The 24546-nt window shown below is 43.2% G+C and overlaps 1 protein-coding gene across 2 annotated transcripts in view; it reads right to left on the bottom strand.

Annotated features, from left to right (window-relative positions):
* Window positions 1–329: 329 nt before the first annotated feature.
* The window catches only part of LOC143216224 (headcase protein-like), a 207044-nt gene continuing 182827 nt past the window's right edge, over window positions 330–24546 (bottom strand). For both annotated transcript variants that reach the window (XM_076439089.1, XM_076439090.1), the window contains one exon: window positions 330–24409. In XM_076439089.1, coding sequence (XP_076295204.1) covers window positions 24236–24409 — 174 coding nt within the window. In that variant the 3' untranslated portion in view covers window positions 330–24235. The remainder of the gene's footprint in view (window positions 24410–24546) is intronic.

The raw sequence follows: 24546 nt of genomic DNA, 5'->3' as shown, positions 1-24546 counted from the left end.
ACGGATCCGACCGTCGCCAACGACGTCTCCGTCGAGTGAAATATTAAAAGACTAAAAAGACGAGTCGTTTCTTCGAGACTTTTCCTTCCCCCTCAACCCCTTCATCCTCCTCCCATCAACCTCACCAATAGGCCTCTGTATTGCATTTCTCTCTCTCTCTCACCCTTTATTTTATTTCCTTTCTTTGTACGCCACCTGTGTCCTCGATTCAATTTGTTCTATCCAGAAGTAATTGAAAATTCGCTTTTCCGAACGATCCTCTCGAAGAAACGACCCTAAAACACGTGTTAAGCACTAGCTCTCGATCGACACAGCTTATCGATAATATACTCTTTTTTTCTTTTCTCCAACCGTAAATCATCCCTCTTCGTTACTTTCCGCTCCTTCGTGCGTCTATCTTCCCCTCGAAGTCGCTGGCGGGCACACCGGCGCGTCTTTTGTGTTTTCCCTTTTCTCGCGGCCCCTTTCCCACTGTCTGCCGCGGATTTTTCATCGCCCGTGATCTCGATCGTTCTCGGAGGATTTAGTCTCACTATTTTCCCGCCGTTCCCAGAGCTCAGAGATCACCGCGAGCACGATCCCGACGCCCAGCGCCGGGAATCCGTCGCGATGAAGCATTCCCGAGACTATAGAACAGTTGCTTCGCACACTAAACCACGAACCCCGTCAAAAACACGATCCTCCGACCACGTTTTGTACGCTTTCGATACCGTTTCGACACCCACGCTTCTTATCCGCTTTCTTCGGATAGGTTCGCAGACGCGATCCACGATCTTACAACCGCTGATCCGGTGATCCGATAGCTACGATCCCGATCGGATTAACGAGAGACTCGACTCGTGCTGATGGGACTGTGTTTGCTTGCCCCTCGAGATAACCCTGCAACACTTTTACCTGGATCGAACAAAAATTTGTATTACGTCGTCAATCCACCTAGATCCGAATCAGAATTTTTGTACGGAAATATGAAACATCTCTCCATTAAATGCGGGGTTGAATTTTGCATAAAATCTGAATCTTCGGAAATAAAATCTCATATCTCTTCATAAAAATCGTTCTTCTGATTGTTAATAGTTTTTCAATTCGTTTCGATTCATTATTGTTAGAAATTTATTATAAGGGCCCATGGATACATACAGTAGAATAAATAATATTGGATACATAAATAAAAAAAGCTTCTAAGAATTAGAAACAATAGAGATATCGTACAACCTTCTCCGCCAATCGATTTTAGTAGTTACATTTTCCTATTGTTTAATAGATCTTTGCGGCAAAGATCCGATCGGAAAAGCGATGCATTCGTGGATCGTCGACGCGGATCACCGTTCGATCAACGAGATAGATCTGGCGAACCGGAAGTCACCACCGGATGTTGATGTCGCCCGCCAGCTAAAGGTACAGCGTAGTATCTAATAACACCCGAGTTAGACTCTCGCCCTCAAGCCAACCAAACAAGTATAGTTCGCATACAATTATTACAAATACGAATTCTTAAATATCAACTCTTATACTCTAACGATAGAATGATAATTAATAGGGTGTGTTGTCTCTGGCGAGACGACCGGGATGTAAACCGAGGTATACCCGGCCCCACTTTACCGGGTACACGTATCCGTAATAATAATATTTTTCTTCCTAATAATTAATATACTCTTGTGTTAGCTTTTCCCATTTTTTTTCCTTTTATCTTGAATAGGTTGTTATCGCCGAAGAAGCAACGAGTGCCTCGCGGGATTCGCTGTCGATCGAAAAAATTCGCACGCCTGTGCAAAATATGCATAACAAATTCAGAAGAACTCTAAACAATTCACGAAATGATAGCTCAATTAAAACAGATCCTGAAGAACTAATATCCTCGCATTTACTCACAAAAAAAGATGGAATCGACGCAGAATATTTTTATTTTACATAATGATCGACAATCTGGTCGTTATATCGACAACAAAAAGTCAGCCTGACTTTAATGGACGAGTCGATCAACGTCGATAAAGCAAGCAAGATCTCTTTTAATTCTAATATTTAATTGCATGTAGACTTTTACGACCGACAGCATGTCGTGCATTTGCTAGCAGAGACGGGTAAAATCATCAACGAAACGCAAAACTATCGAAAACGATATTAAACACAATCACACTGCAGACTCTCTAAAATAAGAGAACTATAATCACGAAAGTAGAGCAATATTACCAATTCTCCACTGATTATTCGGGACTATAAGATGTCCTCGAGCAATCCTTGGAATATCTAATTCGCTTTAAACAAGATCAAACCCCGTCTCTGTGATCGAACATCGACGAACGTCGTTCATAGTTAACCGACGAGTGTGAGGCTGAAAATGAATATATGATTGGCGAGCACCGAACCGGAAGTGCTCGTCAAACGTCTGCTGGGATTTCCCTAGAACGTAAAGAGAATCTCTGCTCAGAGTACTCTAACACCTACTATGTTATCGATTAGAATTAGATAGTTCCGGCGAGACGAAACCGTCTGTGCTTCTCTTATGCTTACAGTTCTAACTAGCGATACCTGAATATAGGACCCGAAGCGGAGTTCCTCTGTCTGAAAACAGTGCGATCTTGAATCGTGGCGGCAGATATCAACGCGTCGAACCATTCCCGATGATGTGTCGAACTCGAACGCAGCCTTGGACATTCTCAATTCACTATTTGCAAAAATTCCACTTTTAATGTTCTACAAACTGAGAAAAAGGAGCTTCATTCTTTGTGAGGTTTTTCGGATACGGTCATTTTAAATAGAATTACAAATAATCTACAATATACAGGAGGGATCACTTGTGTTTTATTGTTTAAGAAAATTGTATTGTTTAAGAAATGTCCAAGGCTGGTCGAAGCTCGCCTGTGCGAAAGCTCTCTGACCCATTTCCTCCGTAAAACTGCTAATCGAAAATACCTGAATCCCCTAATCGAAAGCTCAGTCGACTTTTTAGACAGAATATCGAACTGGATGTGCCGAGGTCGATCCTCAAATCGATTCCACCCACATTGAACAGTATAGAACGAAAATTCCCATCGCAGAAACATTCTAGTTGAGACTGTTTTTCAATAAACGATAGAAACCTGCTCGACCGAGGACGATTTACGCTACCATCTACCATCGAAATGCTTTCTTCTTTTTTTTTTTGTAGATCACTTTTGAGTAGATTTTTATCAAAAATATATTCTGTATATATGTGTGTATACGTAATCTCCTCCGGCAAGACGTCGGTCTTCCCCAGCGCTCGAGTAAAAAAGTCTACGAATATTCGAACGATCAAGGAAATCTTGAAAGATCGGATATGGAGACGCCAAGTGAACCTAATCCGCCGCCGTTTGTCAATTTTTCCGTCCTCGAATCATCCATGGTCGAGCAGCAGATTTTTCATAAAACAATCACTAAGTTTCATTGAGCTTTATTCCGAAGAGAAACGAAAAATAATATTTTTGAATTGTCACAGTGGGGGTAAAATCGTTTTGAGAAGTCTTCCTCCGCGTGGCACGGTGTTCCTAGGATTATTTAGCGATCATCTACGAAAGATCAGTCTGAAGTCACCTGTAAATGCGTCGAAATTCACGGAGATAGAAATACACGCGGCTAAAAACGTCTCGGAAAATTCGAAGGCTGGAACAATTATGTTTCTCGAGTCTTATTTCGGCAGTCCTGCTCGCTGACGCCTCGAGAACGATCTCTCGATCTCGCCTCGGTTTCCATCCGTAAATCCAATCTCCCTGGAAAGCAAGATCGAGGTCCACGTAGTCATTCATTTTCGTAAAACCAAAAACCGCGACCTCGAAGGCGGAAGACCAGCAAGAGCACACACACAAATTTTGAATCTGCTTGCTGCGCCGACGAAGATTAAATCTCGGACAATTTTTCTCATAGTTACACCTCGATTGCACTCTCCAGGTAGCCTACTCTTGAAACCAAAGTCTAACTTCTTCGAGAACCAGATCGAAAGATGGTCGATTCGTCAGCGTGATTATTTTAAATATTTTTAATTCGCTGGCGGAAGTACGACCGAGCATGTCGCACGGGATCATTCGAAAATTTCGGGTCAAGGGATTATGCTCGTGATTACACTGAGTGTATGTAGATCGACGATCGATGAGTGGATTGGACATATTATGTGTGAGCTAATCTGTATGCCAAGTGTCGTGTACGTAGACTTTTGCATTGTTTCTTGCGTGTTTCGCCTTTTGTCTTCGCTTTTTTCCCGTTCTATGTAATTGTTAATATTAATTAATATATAGTTTTCAGGTGTGTGTGTGTGTGTTCTGGCAGACGTTATACCGAGTCTTCATCTTAATCGCTATGCACTCTGTTGCACGTGACAACCGTAGTAATCGAGACTAACTAGCTATACTCTATAGAATGTATGATTAATGAGGACAAAAGGGGACACCTAGAAAGGACACACAGCTTCTCTCCTTGGATAAGATTAAAATCGGCGGTTCACTCGTTAACTGGATGGGCTGCATGCAATAAAACAGATACACACATACACGCATACAGACACGCACTAGCGCTCTTTCGTGTTCACACCGAGAACTTCTATCTACGGTTATTGGATTCCACCTTTCAAGCTTAAGTTCCTTTTCTACAGGGAACGACGACGACCACGGAGAGAATCGGCGCTAAGTCCTGTCGTTAATTCCCTTTGATACGCGGTAATTGTGCCATCGCACTTAAGACCGGCTCAGCAGGATTTCGAGGGGCTCTACTCGCCGAACGGGGCCGCCCATTCCCTTTTTCTTTTCGTTTCTTTTCTTTCGGCCAAGGGAAAAAGGCGGGTCGAGTTTGTTTAGAACGCCGATGGGCCCGAACGCCGCCCGTGGAAACCACGAAACCACCAATTCCCTACAAACAACTCAATCATCTCGTCCATCCATAATTACACGACTCCTCCGAGATTCACCGGTTACTTCAACAAATTTTTCTTGGCTCAGTCAATCGTTTTACAGAATTGTTTTCAGCACAGAAGTTCGAATTTCGTCGTTTCAAGATCCACGGGGCATCTTACCAAATGTTTGCGGGCTTTCTTGATCCTTTTCACAGAATCTTTCAGCCCAGAAATTAAATTTGATGATCTATTTTTTGATAATGTAAGTAGCATGAATTTCTTATCGATGTAAAAATTATTCTGACTTTTCCCAGATCGCACAACTGGATCCTGAGATCAATTCCAGGGATTCTGGGAAACGGGATTTCCACGTCGAAAGCGTCACAGGTTCCCCAAAGACGCGTTACCTGAGAGAATTCGGGATCGAGACAGATAAATCGTTTGCAGCCAGGTCTTAAGTGTCGATGGTGATCTAGATCGTTAACGTGCAGGTATATCGATGCAAGTGTTAAGTGCGTACGTAATATATGCATAATATATATATATATATTTTTTTATATTTATATTATATATATCGTATGTATGTACGTATCAATACATACTTTGAATGAGCCTAATTCTAGCTAAGTATGCGGTACGATGACCATATACACAATAGATCGATTTGTTAATTCTCCGTATCGCTAGATCGCGACAATAACTCCTACTCCAGGGAAAACATCGTTAAACGTTACTCTTCCTCCTAATATTTATTACCTTTATCTTTTCGTTCGCTCCTTTTGCATCATTCTACACTCTTTATTCCATTCTCTCTTTTACATACATTCGATGATCCTCTCTTTTTCATTCATTCTCTCTCTCTTCTGTCTCGTCCTGTTCCTCTTTCCTCGTGTCAATCTAACGCCATTCGTCGCTCGAATATAATTATTCGTTAGAAAAATTTGTACTCTTATAGGGGAGGTATCGAGCGGACCGCGGCTCCGCCTAAGCTGCCATAATCGCCGCCATTTTACGTCGTAATAAATCCGTTAAAAAATTCCAACAACTTTTAATTAGCTCCTTCAGACGATTATATTTCAATTTCTGTCCTTTGCAAGATACAAACTTCGAAATTAATTTCGTGCAATTCTTCTCCGTAGATTGCAATATAATTTTCTATGTTTAACCCTCGCACTGTGTTCGAGCCACTATGATATTTAAAATTGCATTCCTTGTACAACACAAGCTTCCAAGTGAATTTTATATAATTTTCTTTTTTCTCGTAGTGCAATGCAATTTCTTTTATTGCTTCACGTTTCCTTCCTTCAACCCCCGTGGTATATTCGAGATAATATGATATTTAAATATGCACAATTTGTACGACAGGAGGTAAATGTAAGTTTCATGCAATTTTTCTTCATATGTTAATAATGTGCAATCGGAATTTTATACAAAGGCATAATTTTCAATTCTCATTTCATTTTCTTGATTCAATTCTTCTTCTTAACATCAATCATTTCCTCGATAAGAAAAAGAACTGAATTTAATTAGCGATCTCTTTTCTCTTTACACTATTTTCTACTTTTTCCTTTATACTAATTCTTCTGAATACGTGATACTTAATGATACATTCTTTCTATTAAAAAATCTTTTGAACAAATTTCCCATTACCTACATGCACAATGGAGTACAATCGCAACTTGATAAATATTCCAACCATTTTCTAAACGTATTCATCTGAATCGATATGAATGTATAAATCAGCTAAACACAATGCAAGGATAAAACCTCTCTACCCTTCTTAAACTCTATTAATTAAAATCTTCCGAAGATTTTCTTTAGAATCGAAACAAAATGGCGAACGACAGAGCAGTCGATCGGCAGCCGGGTAGGCCAAGCGAGACGCATTTTCTTGATCAGCCACGAAACACGATCCATTCGAGAGGGTGCAGTTCAATTAGAGCTTCCTCGATCGTTCCGAGAAGACTCTCCTCCGCTTTCTCCCATTCATTGTCTCTACGATGCAATCCACCCCCGCTGCTTCGGAACGTTGTTCGCCCCGCGTAAAAAGGGAAAACAGCCACCATAAATGAAGGAAAGAATGAAAAGAAAAGAAAATAAAGGAAGGCGCGGCTTCCGCTTTTTTTCATTTGCACAGCACTCGAGACGTCTGCCAATTAAATTAAATAGTGTCGACGAAGGATCGACGATTCCTCGCGACTCGAAATAAAGGACGATCCCCCCCTCAAAGTCTATTTGCGATGCAATAATCCATCAAACAAACCCGTGTTTCACGATTCCCTTTCCCTTGCATTTTTATTTCCCTCCCTCTCTCAGTTTCTCTCAGTTTCGTAGCTGACTCTTGAGGGAATGCATCCCGTCGTTCTCTATCTTTCGTTTCTCGTCTCTTTCTCTCTTGATCTCCGGTTTCGACGAAAGAAAACGCGGTGGAACGGAAAGGAAAGCTAGTGGTTCAGCCAACGAGAATTCGGACAAGGGCTTCCGGAACACGATTCGGTAAACGGAGCGTCTCTTTTCCTCGATTTCTCTCTTCTCTCTCTTTTCTCTCACTCTCTTTATCACTCTCTCTCTCTCATTCTCTTCATCCTTGATTATTCACTAGCGATGGGTAGCAGATCCTCTCATTCGACAATCGCTCGGTTCATTCACTCGAGATCACTAAACACCGAAGGAAAGAGCGCGCTCGGATCTTACTCGGAAAATCCTCCAATGATTATCTCGCTCGAATGTTGAGCGTAAACGCCTGTCGATCTCTCCCTTTCCCTCTTCTCAAATTACCATTGGTCTCGTTTTCTCAAGAGATCCGAACGCGCCCGGGTTCCGACTACAAGCTACAAAAATGGGAGACAGCTTCGATCGCATGCTTAACCGTCTACGAGCAAAGGGTAACCTACTAGGATCACCGTTGCCGATGATCTACAGTCCAAGGGACGATCCCTTTAGGGACCATGATCGACGATTACGGTGGTCCAGGGGATGGGGCGCGTCTGATTATTATAGTTCGCGTGCGATTATGCGGGTGCGTTCTAACGGTGAAAAAACCGCGTCGCGAAATTACGCCGATCGGACCGTCATGCGTCAGCGCGGTTGTTTCTCTCGTCGAGGTTAATCCTCGCGCTATAGTGATCACCCAGGTCGATGGAGTGTGCCTTTTTTTAGGTGAAATTAATCGGGTGGTGGTCTGAAAGCCGGTAATTATCCCTGGAGATGGTTTATTCCCTTTAGGAAAGTAAAAGAACGATTGTGGAAATAAATGAGAAGTTCATAGTCGTGCATCCACTTTATAACTTCATTCTCAGCTCTTCCGATTCACTGAGATCCTTGTTTTTTTCGAGAAAAATTAACCGGGTGGTCTGGAAGCCATTAATTTACCTGCAGATGGTCTGTTCGCTTTTAAAAAGTTTTTTAACGATGGTGAAAATAAAAGAGAAGTTTATTATTTTTTTTTACGAAATAACTATAAATGAACAAAATCACCTGAATAACATAAATGAATAGAATGAATTTTTCATTTAGAAAAAATGAATAGAATGATTAAAATGTTGTTTTTTTCAATTGAAAAATGTGGGAAAAAGCTCCCGTAATACCCAGAAATTCACAGAAGGTAAAGCGAACCTCTCTGACCAGAAATTTCATTAATTTTCAACGATATAAAGATGTAGTATACTGATTTAAAGTGCAAGGGATGCGCGAGTCGCCCCAACGCGACTAAAAACGCGTAACCACAGTGAACGCTTGACAGCAAAGCCTTACCCTGACAGATAAACGCACCGAGCCCGATAGAAAGATTTCGTAAAGCCTTAAAACGTTAATGGTGTATCGCTTTCGAATACCACGTAGCCAATCATGGATTGCCGGGGGCCAGAAACCCTCTCGAACGATTTCCACCGAAGGGATTCGAGTCGGATATCGATTAAAAGCTACTTAACCGAAAGAACAGTCTAGGATCTAGGTCGAATTTCACACGTTGCCTAGTCTACGAACTGTGCGCGCTAGCATAAAGCGAAGTATGTATAAAGAGAGCAGAGGATCGAGTCGGAGTTGATCCCCCCATGAAATCATTCGAGAGACACCCCCTGTGAAAAGTTTAACCACTACGAACGAGTTTAGACGTTGATTTCCGATAGGAGCGGCAATTTCCACGCAACTTTCCCTTCGCTTTCGATTCCCAACAACCTCGACAAACGTCTTTCCAACCTACATCTCTCAAAATTTTCCCTTCTCTCAGATTTTCTCTCTCTTCAATCCTTCGCGCGTCCCGTATTTCCCAATCTTCCCTCTTCGTTTCCCCGATTCGCGAAAAACTCTCTGTCAGTTGTCCCGTTTGGTCCGCACTACCAGCATTGTTTAATTCCTTGCTTTCGCAATGCCACAAGAAAATTGCTTGTGTTCGTATTTTTTGTCTTATCTCCTTACATCCCTTATTACATTCTTTCCCACATGCCTGCCGTCCGATCGGTTTTCCCCTTCTCTCTCTCTCTCTCTCTCTCTCTCTCTCACTCTCTCTCCACTTTCTTCTTCTTCTCACTCCTCGGCTCACCTATCATTCGATTTAAACGTTTAATTAATTAGTACATGCTAAAACACACGCATTAGAAAAAACTACAGCTAAAAGAACGCGGGCTTCGCGAATCGTGTTTCTCGTCCTCCGTTGATTTCCGGAGGATCTCTTGCGTCTCTCTGGTTCGTTCGTTCATCGTCAATTGTTCTCGGATTGTTTTTGACACGAGAGAGAAATTCTCTGGTTCTCGGTGAAGTTCCTTGCGCAAACTTTTCTCTCGCGCCCTGCGGGTCAATTCAAAAGTTCGATCGTATCGAAAGGGCCGAACGGCTCCTCTCTCCTTCCTTCATCCGTGCTCGCTTTTTTCGCTGTTTCCTCCGTCTTATTGTTTCCGATTCTCCTTCTCCGTTCACTTCTTTTTTTCCGCAAAGAACTAGCAATAAATTACGCGGTTCTACGCTTAAACTAAACTTAAACTCGAACTTCGATAAATCCTAGCGCGTTGAAGACGTACACTCGACCCTTGTTGCCCGATCTCGTTTCGTGATCGCCTCGGCGATCGCTTAAAAAAATAGGGTACAAAAATTATACATCTAAATTTTAAAGCCTTACCGAAATACAAAACTACTACGCGAATAAACCTACCCGCGCCGCCAATTTCAATTTTGTTCCGTCCTTCGTTTTTTTCTTTCTTTTTTTTTGACAAATTTCGCTCCTCATTTTTCCTTGATTTTCTCGCTTAATAAAAAACACAGCCGAATTAAAATGCCCCGAAACATTTACGCTCCAACGAAACCTTTCGCTCTTCCCGCGAAAATTTTGCTCGATCAACCCGCGATCTTGTTTAATGGCGCCCGATTCGAATACGCTCGCGTGTCGAAACAGAAACAACTATCCTATACGATTAAACACCGATTGATTACGTCTCTTAACGCCGATATCGAAAAAGGAAATTGCTTATCGTTTCCAAGTTATACGAAAGACTTTATCTCTCCCTGTATCTCTCTGCCGCGAGATTCACTTCCGAGAATACAGAAAACGCCGAAGTGCGAAGTACGAGCTCGCCGTGCGGATCCATGGATCCCCGTGAATCCACCGGGAGTAAAGAAAAAACGGAACGACCGCGTCGCTTCGTTCGCATCAAGATTCGAAAAGAATCCTAAACGCTTAGTCAAGACCGACTTTTGCTCCCTCGTCGTGGATCATCGATCTCCAGATTCGAAGATCCATCGTCTAGGATCTCTGAAATCGTGGAGGATCGTCGATGTTCCTCGTTCGGATCGATCGATTCACAGAGGACTACTTTTATTGCGATGCTAGAGTTAAGACTAAGGGAAAGTTTGCTACCCGTAGATCCGATCGAACTAGGAACATCAACGTTTTGCTATCGTTTACAATGATCCTGGAGATTCGTCGAAGCTTTCAACGAACCAACGGTTCGTTCGATCCGCAAGAAAGATCGTGATCTTTGAGAAATCGTCGAGAAACTACGTCTACTAGAAAAGGCTACCACCGAAGGGAACAGAGAGCGATACACACCGACAATTATACCGCTATATACATAGTAATTAGTACACCGTAAACGCGATTATATGCACGAAGGGGAGGGGAGTTGGTTAGGTAGCACATCCACACGCCATTCAAACACATCGGTTAAACCCCTTCAGGAAATCGGCTGCGAACGGCCGGTTTCGGGGCTGGGGGAGCCTACTAACTAACGATCTACATCGATCATAATCGACGCCATCTTTCCGTCCATACTTCCGTCTAAATACTTCCCCCTCTCTTGCTCGTCTACCTTCCCCGAAAATTGCGATCTCGATCGCTTGGGAATTTCGAGATGATTCAAGAGTTGATCGACCTGGAACGTCCGAATTGTTATTCGGGCTCTAGAAGAGATCATCGTCCAAGATGATTTTACGCTTGTTATAAATTTTATAAAGTTGCTTGGAGAAGCTGAGAAACTTCCGGTGAATTGAATTATAAATCTCCGACGAACCAGTGAAGTTAGAAAATTTGAACAGTCTATATTGTTCTATACAGCTTGACACATTCGCTACCAATGAAATTAACGATTGAAATCAACCCCCAAATCATCCGCAAGAGGGGTACCAGTAAAAGCCCCATCGCAAGTCCTGAGAATCTATAAATCTATACGAATACAACCCACGCGAGAACGAAAAAACCTAACGTAACGAAGCGAGAATTGAACCATGTTGCGCGACGAGTAATAGAATCTTCGTGTATCGGTGTGTGTCACACTCCTGTGTATAATGTATATGTACGTGTGTACTCTCTCTCTCCCTCTCTCACACTCTTTCTCGTTTTCTCTATCTCTCGCTCGTTTCCAAGTATACAATTGCTTTCATTCCCATAATGAGACTCACACATTCTCTTTCTTTTTCTCTTGTTGGAGATTCGATCGATTGGATCACGGCTCATAAAAACCAGAGGATATAAGAGAGGGAGCGGGGAGTCGATGAAGTGGGATTCTCGAAAGGAAATAAATCCGAGGAAACGAAACGGAAAGAGCCGTGAACCAATTGTCTCCGCAGCTAAGTCGATTAACTTATCGATCCTCCGCATCTCAGCAGTCATCGACTTTCGCTTCTCTTACTCACAATCCACCTTTGACTCTTTCTCATTTTGCCTCGCAGCCACCCTTTTTCTCTTTTCTCTTAGCTCTCTCGTTCATCGAGAATATTTTCTTTCAATAAACACGTTAAAATTTCCTCCTCCTTACGCCTCTGGAATAATTTCTTGTGTGGTGTGTGAGTGTGTATGTTTCTGTGTAATTCATGTGATCGGAGAGAATCCTCCGCGATCTCTCCCTCTCTCTATCTCTCTCTCTCTCTCTCTCTCTCTCTCTCTCTCTCTCTCTCTCTCTCTCTCTCTCTCTCTCTCTCTCTCTCTCTCTCTCTCTCTCTCTCTGTCTGTCGATCGCGAGCGACTCACCGTTACTAATTTTTCGCCCACACACGCTCGAAATACGCGAGAGAGCAGACGGGAACAGGTGTTATAGGTTAAATAACAACATTAGGTTCCTATGTACATTTGTACCTTAGCCAACGTATCCCCGGATCGACTCGATCACGGGCCAGGCTCCCAGGATCTACGCTTCTTCCTTTTTCCCCCAAAAAATCCTCGTCTCGTTGATCAAAATCGCGTCGGACCATTCTTTCGATTTTTCGAGAAATCTCTGATAGTAAACATGAAATGCCAACTGCAAATGTTGCACTTCTTTCCATTCAGAGATCAGTCAAACTGGAGATCCATCAGAAATCTAAGCTGTGTTATGCTATTTTATACTGTGTGATGATATTTTATGTTCGCCACCCTATTCCATATTATGCCATACTATTTTATGCTATGCAATGCTATGTTACGATAGACTATGACATTTTATAGAAAAGATGCTGGAAAGTTTGCTTTAGTACAACATAGCGTAGCATAATGTGGCATAAGATAGCACAACTTAGTTTTCCAGTGGATCCAACGCTTTAAAAATGTATTACTGTTAATCTATTAATTACTGTGACTCGCATACATGTTCAGGAGCCTTCTGAGCAATTACTAAGGGTGGTAATTTGGGTGGAACACCCTCGCTTTCTCTCTCTCTCTCTCTCTATAATACATTCTCTTTAACTCTGATATCAGTTGAGATGATTTTTGAACAATTATCAAGGGTGGAGAATTGTCATTAAACACCTATTTTATTATTTAAATCGCCCTCTCCTTCTATAGTTCTCTATAATACATTCTCTTTAACTCTGATATCAATTTCGTGATTCTAATTTGGACGAATATGTACGACAGCTTTCTCAGAACAAGTATGCAAGTCACGTTGCCTGTTTTTGAAGTATTACTTTATACTTGTTCACTAGACGGAGAATATTCTCCATAGATCGATTCAATTATTGCAAGGATTTCAAAGAAAGAATGGTTCGAAGCTTTCCTGACACTAAACATTACAATAAACAACAGAATAAAGACTGGACCGTCTTTATATAGAAAAATCAACGATTCTGCGAATTTTCTACGATTTCCATTTCCAAACAAGAACATTATCGATTCTAGAGTCAATCTACGTGTCACACGCGATGATTAGAGTACCAACGAGACGGGACAGGTGATTATCAACTTTCTAAATTTCCGTAGGACTCACACAGATCCGCAGAGAACATCAGACTACCCCCAGTGTAGCTGCAACGCGCGACCCTCTTTAAAAATCTCCGAAGAACCAACTCGGAAAACCTTCAACGCGATTTGGCACCGATACTGTCACACGAACCACCCCGCCAGCAGCCAACAATGTTTCTCGAGAGGTCTCGGATTGCTAGCAGGGCTTGAAAATAACTGTTTCGAACTGTTATGCAAGAGCTCTGACTAAAACTGCTGTGGAGAACCTCTATGAATAAAGACTCTCTGCCATTAAGTGCAATATGAACTGAAGCACAAATTGAAAATATGAAATCGAAAGTAACTTCTACATTTGGGAGCTTCCTATTCTGAATCATATAATAATTGTGCACGAATGTAAAAAATAATTGGTACCTGAATATGCTTTATCAGAAGACTGCAGATTGTATGCATTTATGACAAGAACGTGTTGGAACAATTTCAAACACCGGAAATATTAAAAGAATTTAATTATTAAAATGATTAAAGAAAGAAATTAACTACCACAACTGAAACAGATAGTAGCTGAAATATTCGATTTTCCATAAGAACGATTTCAAGCAGAGGTTCTTCGGGTCCGCGTCAAGAACCGAAATCGACATCCTAACAATTTCCAAGGGCCGATCGCCAGAGAATCGCCGAGAGCCCGGCACCATCGATCGCGCAGTGTGAAAGACAGCCGGTGTGTGTACTATTTGCGTGGTCGGCGATCGCCGCCGCCCCCGCCTCTCGATCGGTCGCGATAAAAATCTTTCTCACCTCCCTGGAAACACGCGAAACATTTTGAAAAAATGATCCTCACCCCTCAAACAAAATCTCACACTCCATCAGTTTCTTTTCCGCATCGACAAAAGAACGCTGAAGAACCGGTTGGACCGATCGGGGTCGAGGGGCGAGCGGTGCAGGGGAACGTAAACGCCGCCGTCCGCCCAGGAAATAAACAAAATCGCTCTCCAGTAGCGCACTCGATAAAATTTCGTCGTTCGTAACACGTTCAGTATAACAACACCATTGGGCAATGTACACTAATTACACGATTCTTTTATTTCGCTTACACGGGTTCCGCTGGAAATATCGACTTCCCTTTCTCGCTCTCTCTCTCTCTCTTTCTCTTTCCTCGGAAACAACAGTGGCCTCTGAATTAGCGAATGATCTCTTTTATTTACTCTCTCAATCTCTCTCTTCACCACGTTTCACTTCTCTTCTTCTCACTGCTCGCGAAGGGAGGGAGTGAGATTTATAATCTGTATAAACTTAATCGGGACTCGACGCGCGTGGACCGAAATGATTCTCTCGTGGACACATGTCTCTCTGATCTCTTTCTCTCTTCTTTCATCCTCTCTCTTTCTCTCTATTCTTTTATTCTCTTTCTCTTCAGCATCGATTGTCCCGGCACTGTGTCCCGGCTGGTACTCAGAACAATCTTCCGGCTCCACGCTCGCGATGGCTTCACCATTTTCTTCGTTTTCATCCGTGTTAATAGTATGCATATTTCTCTCTATCTCTCTCTCTCTCGCTCGCTCTCGTTCTCTCTCAGTATATACTCGCTCCACTCTCTCACTTTGTACGTCTTTCGATAAAAAGTCGCGTCCGTTGACGGACAGTGCCGCGATTCGGTTAAATTATTATTCCCCCCTTTTCCCGCTTCGTTCTCGATCAACTGGCAACCCACTGTCGCTCACTATCTAACGTACCCAGCTCTCCGACTCCCATTCATTCCCATGATCTCTTTTCTCGCGCCGCGATTGTCCAAAACTAAAAGTCACACCGTTGGAAAATTTGAAAAAAGATGGGATTTTTTGTAATCTCCCGAGGATCAATCGTGAATGAAACAGGATTATCGATTACTATCGATGTCTCTAGGATTGAAAGGATTGCGGATTGTGCGGAACGGAAATGGAAAATGGAGACAGCTGGCCATCGTTTATCAACGCGCCGCAGGTCACACGATACTTCCGGCAAGAGACCACGTGGGCGCGCCCCTGCCGAACAAGAAACGCGTGTGCATGATCGATCAATTCCATGTTTAAAGAGATATTGATCTTTGGAAAGAGAAACAGACTCTCGGAGCTTGCAGAACGTCTCAAAGAACAATCTTAGATCATTTTCACGTGCGTTTCCCGTTCGAGAAGCAAAGTAATAGATCCAGCAGATAGAAGCGACAAGAAAGAAATGAATACACCGTGATCGATAATGGTCGAGAAGATGGTAAGACGCCATCATGCGCCGCAATAATTACTATACATAGATTACTATAAAAGGAGCTACGCGTACCGGTGAGGAGAAATCAAAGGAGAACGTTGCCGAGAACTATACAAAATTAACACTGCAATAGAAGAACGAACTGTAAAGCGGTTATATATATATACGATTATACATATATAAAAAAAGAAACTAAAGGAGTACTGGAACCGCATGAGGATGATCGGATGAGAGCGATTTCTTAGAATCCCTCGATCATTGTCTTCGATCCCTCGGAAGTAGTTCAGTGCGTCCAACGTACGGATCGAGCGTGTTATTTAAATGTATCGATCACAAAAAATTATCACCATTCCGCGTGCATCCCTCGTGCATCGTCGAGAACATGCGCAGGTGCATCCACTTCCGGTTTCCTCAATCGCAACCTTCTGGGCAGCGATTATTTAGTTCGTGAAATAAATTTCAGAATGGTTGAAAAGAAAATAAAACATATCATTTCGTGGTTTTTTAATCGAATAAACAAATAAATATGTTGCAACTAAAGTGCAGATTTGATGCAGTTGTTGAAGACGATTTTTTTGAATGTTTCTTTGTCTGGAGAATTAATCCTAGCGTGTTTATAAGTTTGTTAAAAAATAAACTAAGGCGTTTGTTTCATCCAATCACGTACAAAACGATTTATTAACTTCTTTCTCCCGTATAATAAACAATAGCATAATATATATATAATATATACACTTCTGAATTACCAAAGTTTCATATCTATGCGATGTATTCTAACTACAAACAAAATATGTCAAGATAATCGAATAAAACGGTAGAGTTAAAATTAAAAACACTGTGTTACAGAAGAATGGCAGAAAGACAAAATAAATATAGGTATATTAAAGCGGTAAATTTTCACGACCAATTAATATCCAGCAAACAAATGACTAAACACCTGTTCTTTAGCAAATTAAAAAATTATCCTAATAAGTCTACGTAACACTAGAACGACTGGACCAGTATAATCCTAACTGGTTCCAGATGTATTTATAATACATAACTACTAAAATTATAAAGACGCTGTTTTGAAGAATTATGGAAAAAAATACAAAGCAAGAGTAGCAAAAATTCGACTAAAACCTGAGTATACTTTTTTTTTCTCAAGATACATAGTGATTTAATCTAGGCGTTGGTCCAAATTAGGCTACTCTTACCTCTGTTCAAACACATACGCTAGCGAAAGATGCACGAAATCAAAATAAATGCAATCTTGGCATTTTTACAAAACGATACGCAATCTCCAAGCGCTGTCGGATCTTCCAGCACTCGATCTCGGTGAATATTAGATCATTCGGACAAAATGGCGTCCGTAGGTCGGAGGAAACCGTACCTGGCGTGCTTTCGACGACGCTGAAGAAGGGAATGAAATTAAAAATGGACTAACGAGCGCGCGAGCAGGTGTGCTCGGTGAAACGTTAACGAGGAGAGGCGCCGTAAGAAAAGCTCGGACGCGCTTCTGATCACGGTCCACGCGGCTCAACGATTCATAATTGCGTCTACTGAAAGAACATCATATTCTGTTGTGTACCTGCTGTCTCTACATACGTGTCGTGTACGTGGATTGTATCTGTGTTTTGCGCGTGAGTGTGTACATGCGAGACACGTCGACATAACATGAACGATCGTGGCTGAGGATCGAACCGTGATTTTTTCCCCTAAATCCGTTCGCGCACGGTGTTCCCTCTGATCTGAACGATTTTCTGAAAAACTTTTCGGATCATCAAAAAATTGCAGCTCTTCACATGGACGATCGTGGCGATTTATTGTCTCGAGCGTTTTCTTTGAAACATTCATCAAAATGTCTTCTTCTCCTGTCTCATTAAGGAAACGAGAGCACCGCGCGCGATCTATCGATCGCCGCTCGATCCTCCGCCGCGCCCACCTCTCGTTCGCGTGCGAAACTTGTACGTGTTCAAGTCTAATCGCTAAAGAAATGGATATAAGACGTGTTTCTTTATACATATATTCCTAAGGAGACCCATATTCGGGGAGTCCGGTTTCTGTGTACGTCCCCCCATTTTCCCGGACGCCCCTTTTTCTTTTTCCTATATACGTTAAACATGCGTGACTTCTCCGTATGTCGTTATGTTGCTTGCTTGATCATCATCTTCCTTCTTCCACTTCATTTTTTTTTTGTTGTTTAATTGTTTAATTAATGTCGTTTAATGTATACACCTATAGTTGTCTAGCACAGCTGTAAAGAGAACCTTACACACTAAGAGACAAAAAGAACCGATATCCTTAATCGTAGACTTCTATAATATTTCATATTTATTCTCATATATATATTTATATTCATATATATATATATGTATATATATACTTTGTCTTCTTAGATTATTCAAACCGCGTCGCAAAAATTGTCCGCGTGAAAAAGAACAACCGATATATAAATTGCAGGATAAAATTTTTCCATATCTCCACCCTTCTATCACTAGAACGAGCTCCGTCCGCTCGGCGACACGGCTCCCGCACAACGAAGTCCTTCATCTATTTCGGCTCCTGCGCCCGCGATTTCCATTATCTAACACCGTTTGGAGGGGGGTGGGGGAAGGATGCGTTCATCCGTTTTCATCGTCAAGTCCTAAACCGCGATAAGAGTCTCGAAGACGGTAATATTGACTATTAATATTATTTGCCCCGAGAGAATGCGACGTTTTTTTTTCTTTTTTAGCGGACCGAGGCGGAGCCGCGGCGACTAGCGAGCGGACGAACATAACCGAGTTAGAGCCGAGTCTCTAAAATATTCAACGAAATTCAAGGATATCTCTTTGGGGCGCCGGCCACTGGCAAAACTAGCCGGCGGTTCAAAATGAAGGAAGTATCATCCCTTAACTACGCCTGAAAACCGCCTCTCTCATCTCTCTGTCTCTCTCCTACCCTCTTCCCCTCTCTCACTCTCTCATAAACTTACTATTTATCGATGATTTCAAACCTTCTCCATCCCTCCGTTTTCCCTCCCATAATGACTATATGCTAAACTCTATTCATAGTTCAACCACTCTCATAACCTTCCTTTCTCTCTCACTCTCTCTCTCTCTCTCTTTCTTTCCTCGTCCTTACAAGACACCTCTTTTGTTTCGCTTCGTCATCGTTCCTCCCTCCTTTGTCGTACACGCCTCTTGTACGCCCACCCCGTACCACCTACAACCCCTCTATCCCACCCCCTCAACGTGCCATAGATGTGCTATTCGATTAATTATCATTAGAAGATTCACGGACACGATTACGACGATCGATAAATTCAAAAATGGGAAACACGATCAAAATACGACCAACTGTCCACCCCCGTCCGGGATCTATCGATCATTTTTCCAGGCGGTTTCGATGCAGGGTTGCTCGTGATCACCGTTTCCCACTCACTATAAAAACACTGACATAGAAGACCCTCCGCCTGTTTGACAGCGACGCGTACAGGTCTCGGTCGAGGCACCATTTGACCTTAGAGATCGTCCATTGCGATTCTAGATCGTCGATCGATGCTCCCAGGGCTGCGTGGATCGAGGTAGATACTTCATCTGAGAGATCATCGTTTGTAGATCGTCCCTCGCACGTCACCTGTCCGCGATCGATATCGATCGGCGGAGCTTAGATCGTTAGAGCGACTTCAGCTCGGAATAAAAAAGGTTAGCCTATTCGTTAATTAGCCTTAGCAACTACAGAACGAGTGCGTCGCGCGTCTGCGTACCGTTCAGGGAACAAAAGAGGGTACTGGTCTCTTCGATTCTGGATCCAGCTCCCTGGATCACGATCCTAGAACGCCGATCGAGGATACTCGCGGTACGCAGACGCCTTCAAAACTGACTAATTATTACAAATCGAACCAGGTGCCTCGAGTGCGCTGCCGATCGACAAACGATCGCCGCTGATACATCGATCCGAGCGCCTCTCGAGGATCGAGAGCTCTCGATCTCGATCGCGAGACGAGCGCGCGGCGACGAGAAAACATTTCCAAAGGAACAACGAAGGAGAACGGGTCTCGTCCTGCGATCGAGGCGGCGATCGATCGATCTGGTGGCTCGCGCGATCGCGGATCGACTTCTTTCGCGAAAGGAACTCTCTCTCTCTCTCGTTTTCTCTCCTCTCACCTCCCAGTCAGCGATAATTTGGTTCCTGCGTCATCAAATCCTGCGATAGGAACTGAAAAGGGCCGATGATGACAATCGATTAAACATCTGTCGCTCGCGCGCGGCACCTATGCCCTCTTTCTCTTTGTCTCCCTTTCTCTGCCTCCCTCGTATTTTTTGCTTTTTCTCTCTGTTTTCTAACAAACCACGCGGTGAAAAATTGAAAACGGTAGGGAGTACAAAAATGCGCGCGATTTTTCGAGGCCATCCGGCCGGCCTCTCTGCGCGAGCAATCGTAAATCAATCTTCCTCCGTTCGTTCGAACACGAAACACCTCTCTACAAGCTCCCCACGACTTCTCCCTCTGTATCATCACTGATCCTGGACGAGAGTCCAGGTGAAAAGCGAGGAAGCTACCGGAAAAACGATAAACCGAACCGAAATATCGTGCCGACCCTCTGTCTCCCGCTTTCTTCCCTCGACTCCTTTCTCTATTTGGCACTCTGAGAAAAACGCAACGAGATCCACTTCCGTTTCGTCTCCGTCCTCCCATTCTGCCCCGCGGAATCGAATTTTTACCCGGATGGGTTCCGTGCTAGAGGAAAAACGGTGAACGAAATGGAAACGAGGTTTGTTCGCGCGGCGCGATCGGATTGGTTAAGCTTTATAACGCACTCTTTCGGCTCGTCGTCTGTTTTGGCTATCGAAGAAGGGTCCCAACGTGGACGTCTACACCCCTCTCTCGTGACCCCCCTCCCTCTCACTTTCTCTCTCCTTCTTATTATTCTCTTTTTTTTTTGTTGTATTTTTCCCATTTTTAATTATACCCCTTGTCGCCTCATTCTCTCGCTTGCTAGCACATTCACTTCCCATACTCGCGCGGACACGCTCTGCCCCTTCTCTCGCACTCTCCATCTAATTACTCACTTGTAGATTAAATTAGGGCGCTCGACTTTTCGACGAACGCCGCGCGCGTCCTCGCTCCTCCGAACACGATTATCAAGTGATAATTTATTCGCGTTTCAATTACTTGTCCCGAAACGTAACGAGGAGCATGATTCCGGAGAGAAAACACTTAACGGCGTCAATTCTGTCGGTGACATGTTTCAGGAAACACCTGCCACCTTCCTCGCTTGACACACTTTTCGACTCGTTTTTCCCCGCACTCGAACGGTTCCGAGCAATTTATACAACTCGTCCTCCGTGTTTCCACCTGCGTTGATTGCACGCGATCGACGGACCACGAAATTTTTGTAAATTGCCCCGCACCAGGGAAAATAATTAAGGGGTGGCTATCGCGAACGACCTGCTCGTTAACGCGGCATAAAATTTCTGGATATCTTCTTTTCGCAATCGTCTTAAACCTAACAGTTTTATCGTACAATAATGCGTTTCTCTGGGACGCGAGTAATCGGCCAGATTGAGTCGTTCGCGGCACCGAAACCCTGATTACTTTCTGCGGTTTGGACTCGTTTGCGACAGTCTTTCATTTGGTTTATTACGAAATTGTAAATGTTAATATCTCCGGCAAACAAGGTGCTACTTTTCTGCTTGACTCTAGAAGTTTCACTGTTCCAATTCTTGGTACGATTATAGGCTGTCAGGGAATATTCACTCCAAAAATTATTTCGATCTCATCTCTACATTTCAAGCTGTCCTACCTTCAATTTTTCTGTTCGAGGAATCACTTCAATTTTAATTCTTTCAATTTCATTCTCAATGTCTCAAACTGTCCCATGTTTCTCAATTTTTACAAACATTCAGAGAATATCTCAAATTGTCGTAGTTTCATTTTTACGGACGTCGAAAGAAGTATTTTGAACTCATTCTCGACAGTTCAATGTCTGTCCTGGATTCGATTCACACGAGCATTCAAAGAATGTTCATTTATCGATATCCGAACCGATTTCTATCAAGACAATTCCATATATCAGAATTTTGAACATTCGAGTGTAGGATCGAGTCGAAAAGTTCCATGATTCGCATTTCCAACACAGAAGTACCTAAATTTTCGCAGGTTCGAAGGAGCCGGACGCGATCCGAAGGATCCTCGCTAAAACTCTACGGGACATATATAAATCTGCTAAATACACTTCCCGGCGTATAATGGATTAAGTATACTTTGAAATCGAAGTAACGTAAAGAAGGTACACGATCGACTATACTACCTTGGGAAACGGTGGGCGGTCTGTTTGTGGGACGGCCGCTATTGATGGACAGCAACGACCAGCATCGCCAGAAAAACGAAGATTTTCTTCTCAGCTTGCTCGCTCACTCTCTCACACACACACTCTCTCTCCCTCTCTCGCTCTCACCAAACATTTGGTTCTCCCTCCCACTAAATTACGTATTTACACTGGCTACTACGGACGCCCGCGACTTTCGAGCCCTTCGAGGAATTAGAGTCGGTGTCTCACGGTCGATACTGAAACGAAAAATTGAAAGAGAAAGCAAAAATCGCCAATTAAAAGAATCTAGGATAATTGAGAGGATGAATCGGGAATCAGGTAACAGGAGAGAATTCGCCTAAGCAGGACGAAAAGTAAAAAGAAATAATAGACCACTCGAGTAAGATCGGGAACGAATGAACGAGCTCTGTTTCGAACAAAAGAAGATTAAACATTGTATTTGTGTTCTCATGTATGTATGCGTGTGTGCGTGTATCATGCGCGTGTGTCATACCTCCGAAAATCGCTGGGCGCCCGGCCGATCAACGTGAAACCCATCGAATGAGTCGTAGATCCTTAAACAAAATCAACATGGCCGCCGTAAACGTATAAACTAATAAAATGTAAAAAAAACAACGTTCTCGATTATCTAAGTAACAAACGATAGTTCAATATCTCTTCCCCCATTTCAAGTTACGAAGTGGCCTTTACTACCATTTTTCATTTTTTTGTTTTGTCCGTTTCGTTTCTACCTTTCTGCCGTCGTTTCTGCTCGATTCTCTCGCTTTTCCAAAGCACGCCTGCCTGTGCATGATAGAGATCGATCCACAGCTGGGGGATCGATCACTCTAACTCAACCCGTTCGCTTCTCGTGTTTCCTCCGTTTCTTTCGCAGACTGTCAACGTAATTATGCGACTATCAGGGAACGAACGCGGGGGACGATTATCTCTCGCATTTTGTCACGATCTTCGTCGCAATTTAGTTTTTTTCCCCCTAAGATGATCGAGCGATCGAACGCGGGAAGAGGACAAGATCGAGGCCTCCTCGTCTCTCGAATTTAAACCTAGCGCCGTCGAATTGTCTTAATCTAACCAGGTTACACAAAGGTTACCGCTAATTTCGAGGATAATTTACCGAGCACGCGTCTAAACCTAGGATCTCTCGCGAACGATCCGCTCGATCGCACCGCCGATCGAGCACCGACGATAAAACAAATAATATCGACATTTATAAATCAATTTTGGCTAACTTAAGATTTCGCGCAGACAGACTTTGGGATTTTCCGATCCTTACCGATAATACTGACATCCGCGGGCCTCGATGTCCTCAATTTCCGCGTTGATCCCTGGGTCGATCATCGTTATCACGGATCTCGCCATCGTCCCCGCGTTCTTAATTAGATAAACTCTACTAATCGACGCCGGAAAAGAAAATGTCTTAAACCCTATCGCTGCCGCGGGCGCGCCTGGATCGACACGCTTCCCTCTCGATCGTTTCGATCAATCCTAATGCGTTCGATTAACTAAAATAATGAATTCTCTTCGGACGAAAAAGAAACAAGAATCTTAAAATGAAAGAAAAATAAAGTACAGATTGTGATGGGAATGTAAGGGCGCTATACAGCGTCTTCTTGATCGCTAGATCGCCGAGTGACGAATCAAATCAATAATTTAACATTTGGTGCATTGTTCGGGAAACATGGACATTTATACAGGAAACTTGCACAACTTGTACAACAAACATTTGTACAGGAAACATGGACATTCGACAACAAAATTGATTCATGTATTTGTGCAATTGTTTGTGTCAAGTCGATGTGAACAATGCAGCAGGGCGAAGATTTGCTGATTCACGACTGAAATTGTTGATAAATTGTCTAAAATACATGCTCACAGCTGTGAATCAGAGGTTTCTAAAAATGTTTAGACTGCAGACCGTTCATGCGGAACGAAAATGCCTTTGGATTTGCGTGTGAGATCGGCGATCGATGATCGATAGAGGGAAACGCGCGTGTCCGGGCGGTCTGCGAGACTCGTTTTCTTGTTGTTCTCCTCGATGACGATGACGGTTCCCCGGATGGAGCCGAAGAGAAGACAAAAACGGTCCGACGAACTATGTGTGTTGCGGGATCTAGAGCAAGGTCGCCCGGAGCAGGGAGATCAGCGGGTCGAAGAAGAGGGGACACGGGTCGGTCCCGGCGCTTAGACGCCGGTTAGCTAATTGTAAGTTCCCTAATGGTTACGGCCACTGGCTGTACAGCTGGAACTGCTCGCGGGTGAAGCAGACCGAGAGCGGCTTCACGAAGTGGGCGTCCACGGCTCTGCAATGGGGACAGGCGAAAACGCGGCTATAGTCCGAGTAGAAGTTCAGCCGCTGGTGAGGATAGATCAGCGGCTTCTGGCAGCTGTTGCACTGAAACAGAACAATAGCGCAACGCTTTTACTGGCTGCAACCCTCGCTATCAACCTATTCTTACTATCTATCAGGACGAACTATTGAGATGGTCCTCCACCAAGCTATTTACCTCGGTATCGTTGTAGAATTTCAAG

Source organism: Lasioglossum baleicum, chromosome 15 (genome assembly GCF_051020765.1).
Source record: "Lasioglossum baleicum chromosome 15, iyLasBale1, whole genome shotgun sequence".
Taxonomy (NCBI): Eukaryota; Metazoa; Arthropoda; class Insecta; order Hymenoptera; family Halictidae; genus Lasioglossum; species Lasioglossum baleicum.
Note: the sequence above shows the minus strand (reverse complement) of the source record. Positions and strands in the feature narration are given on the sequence as shown.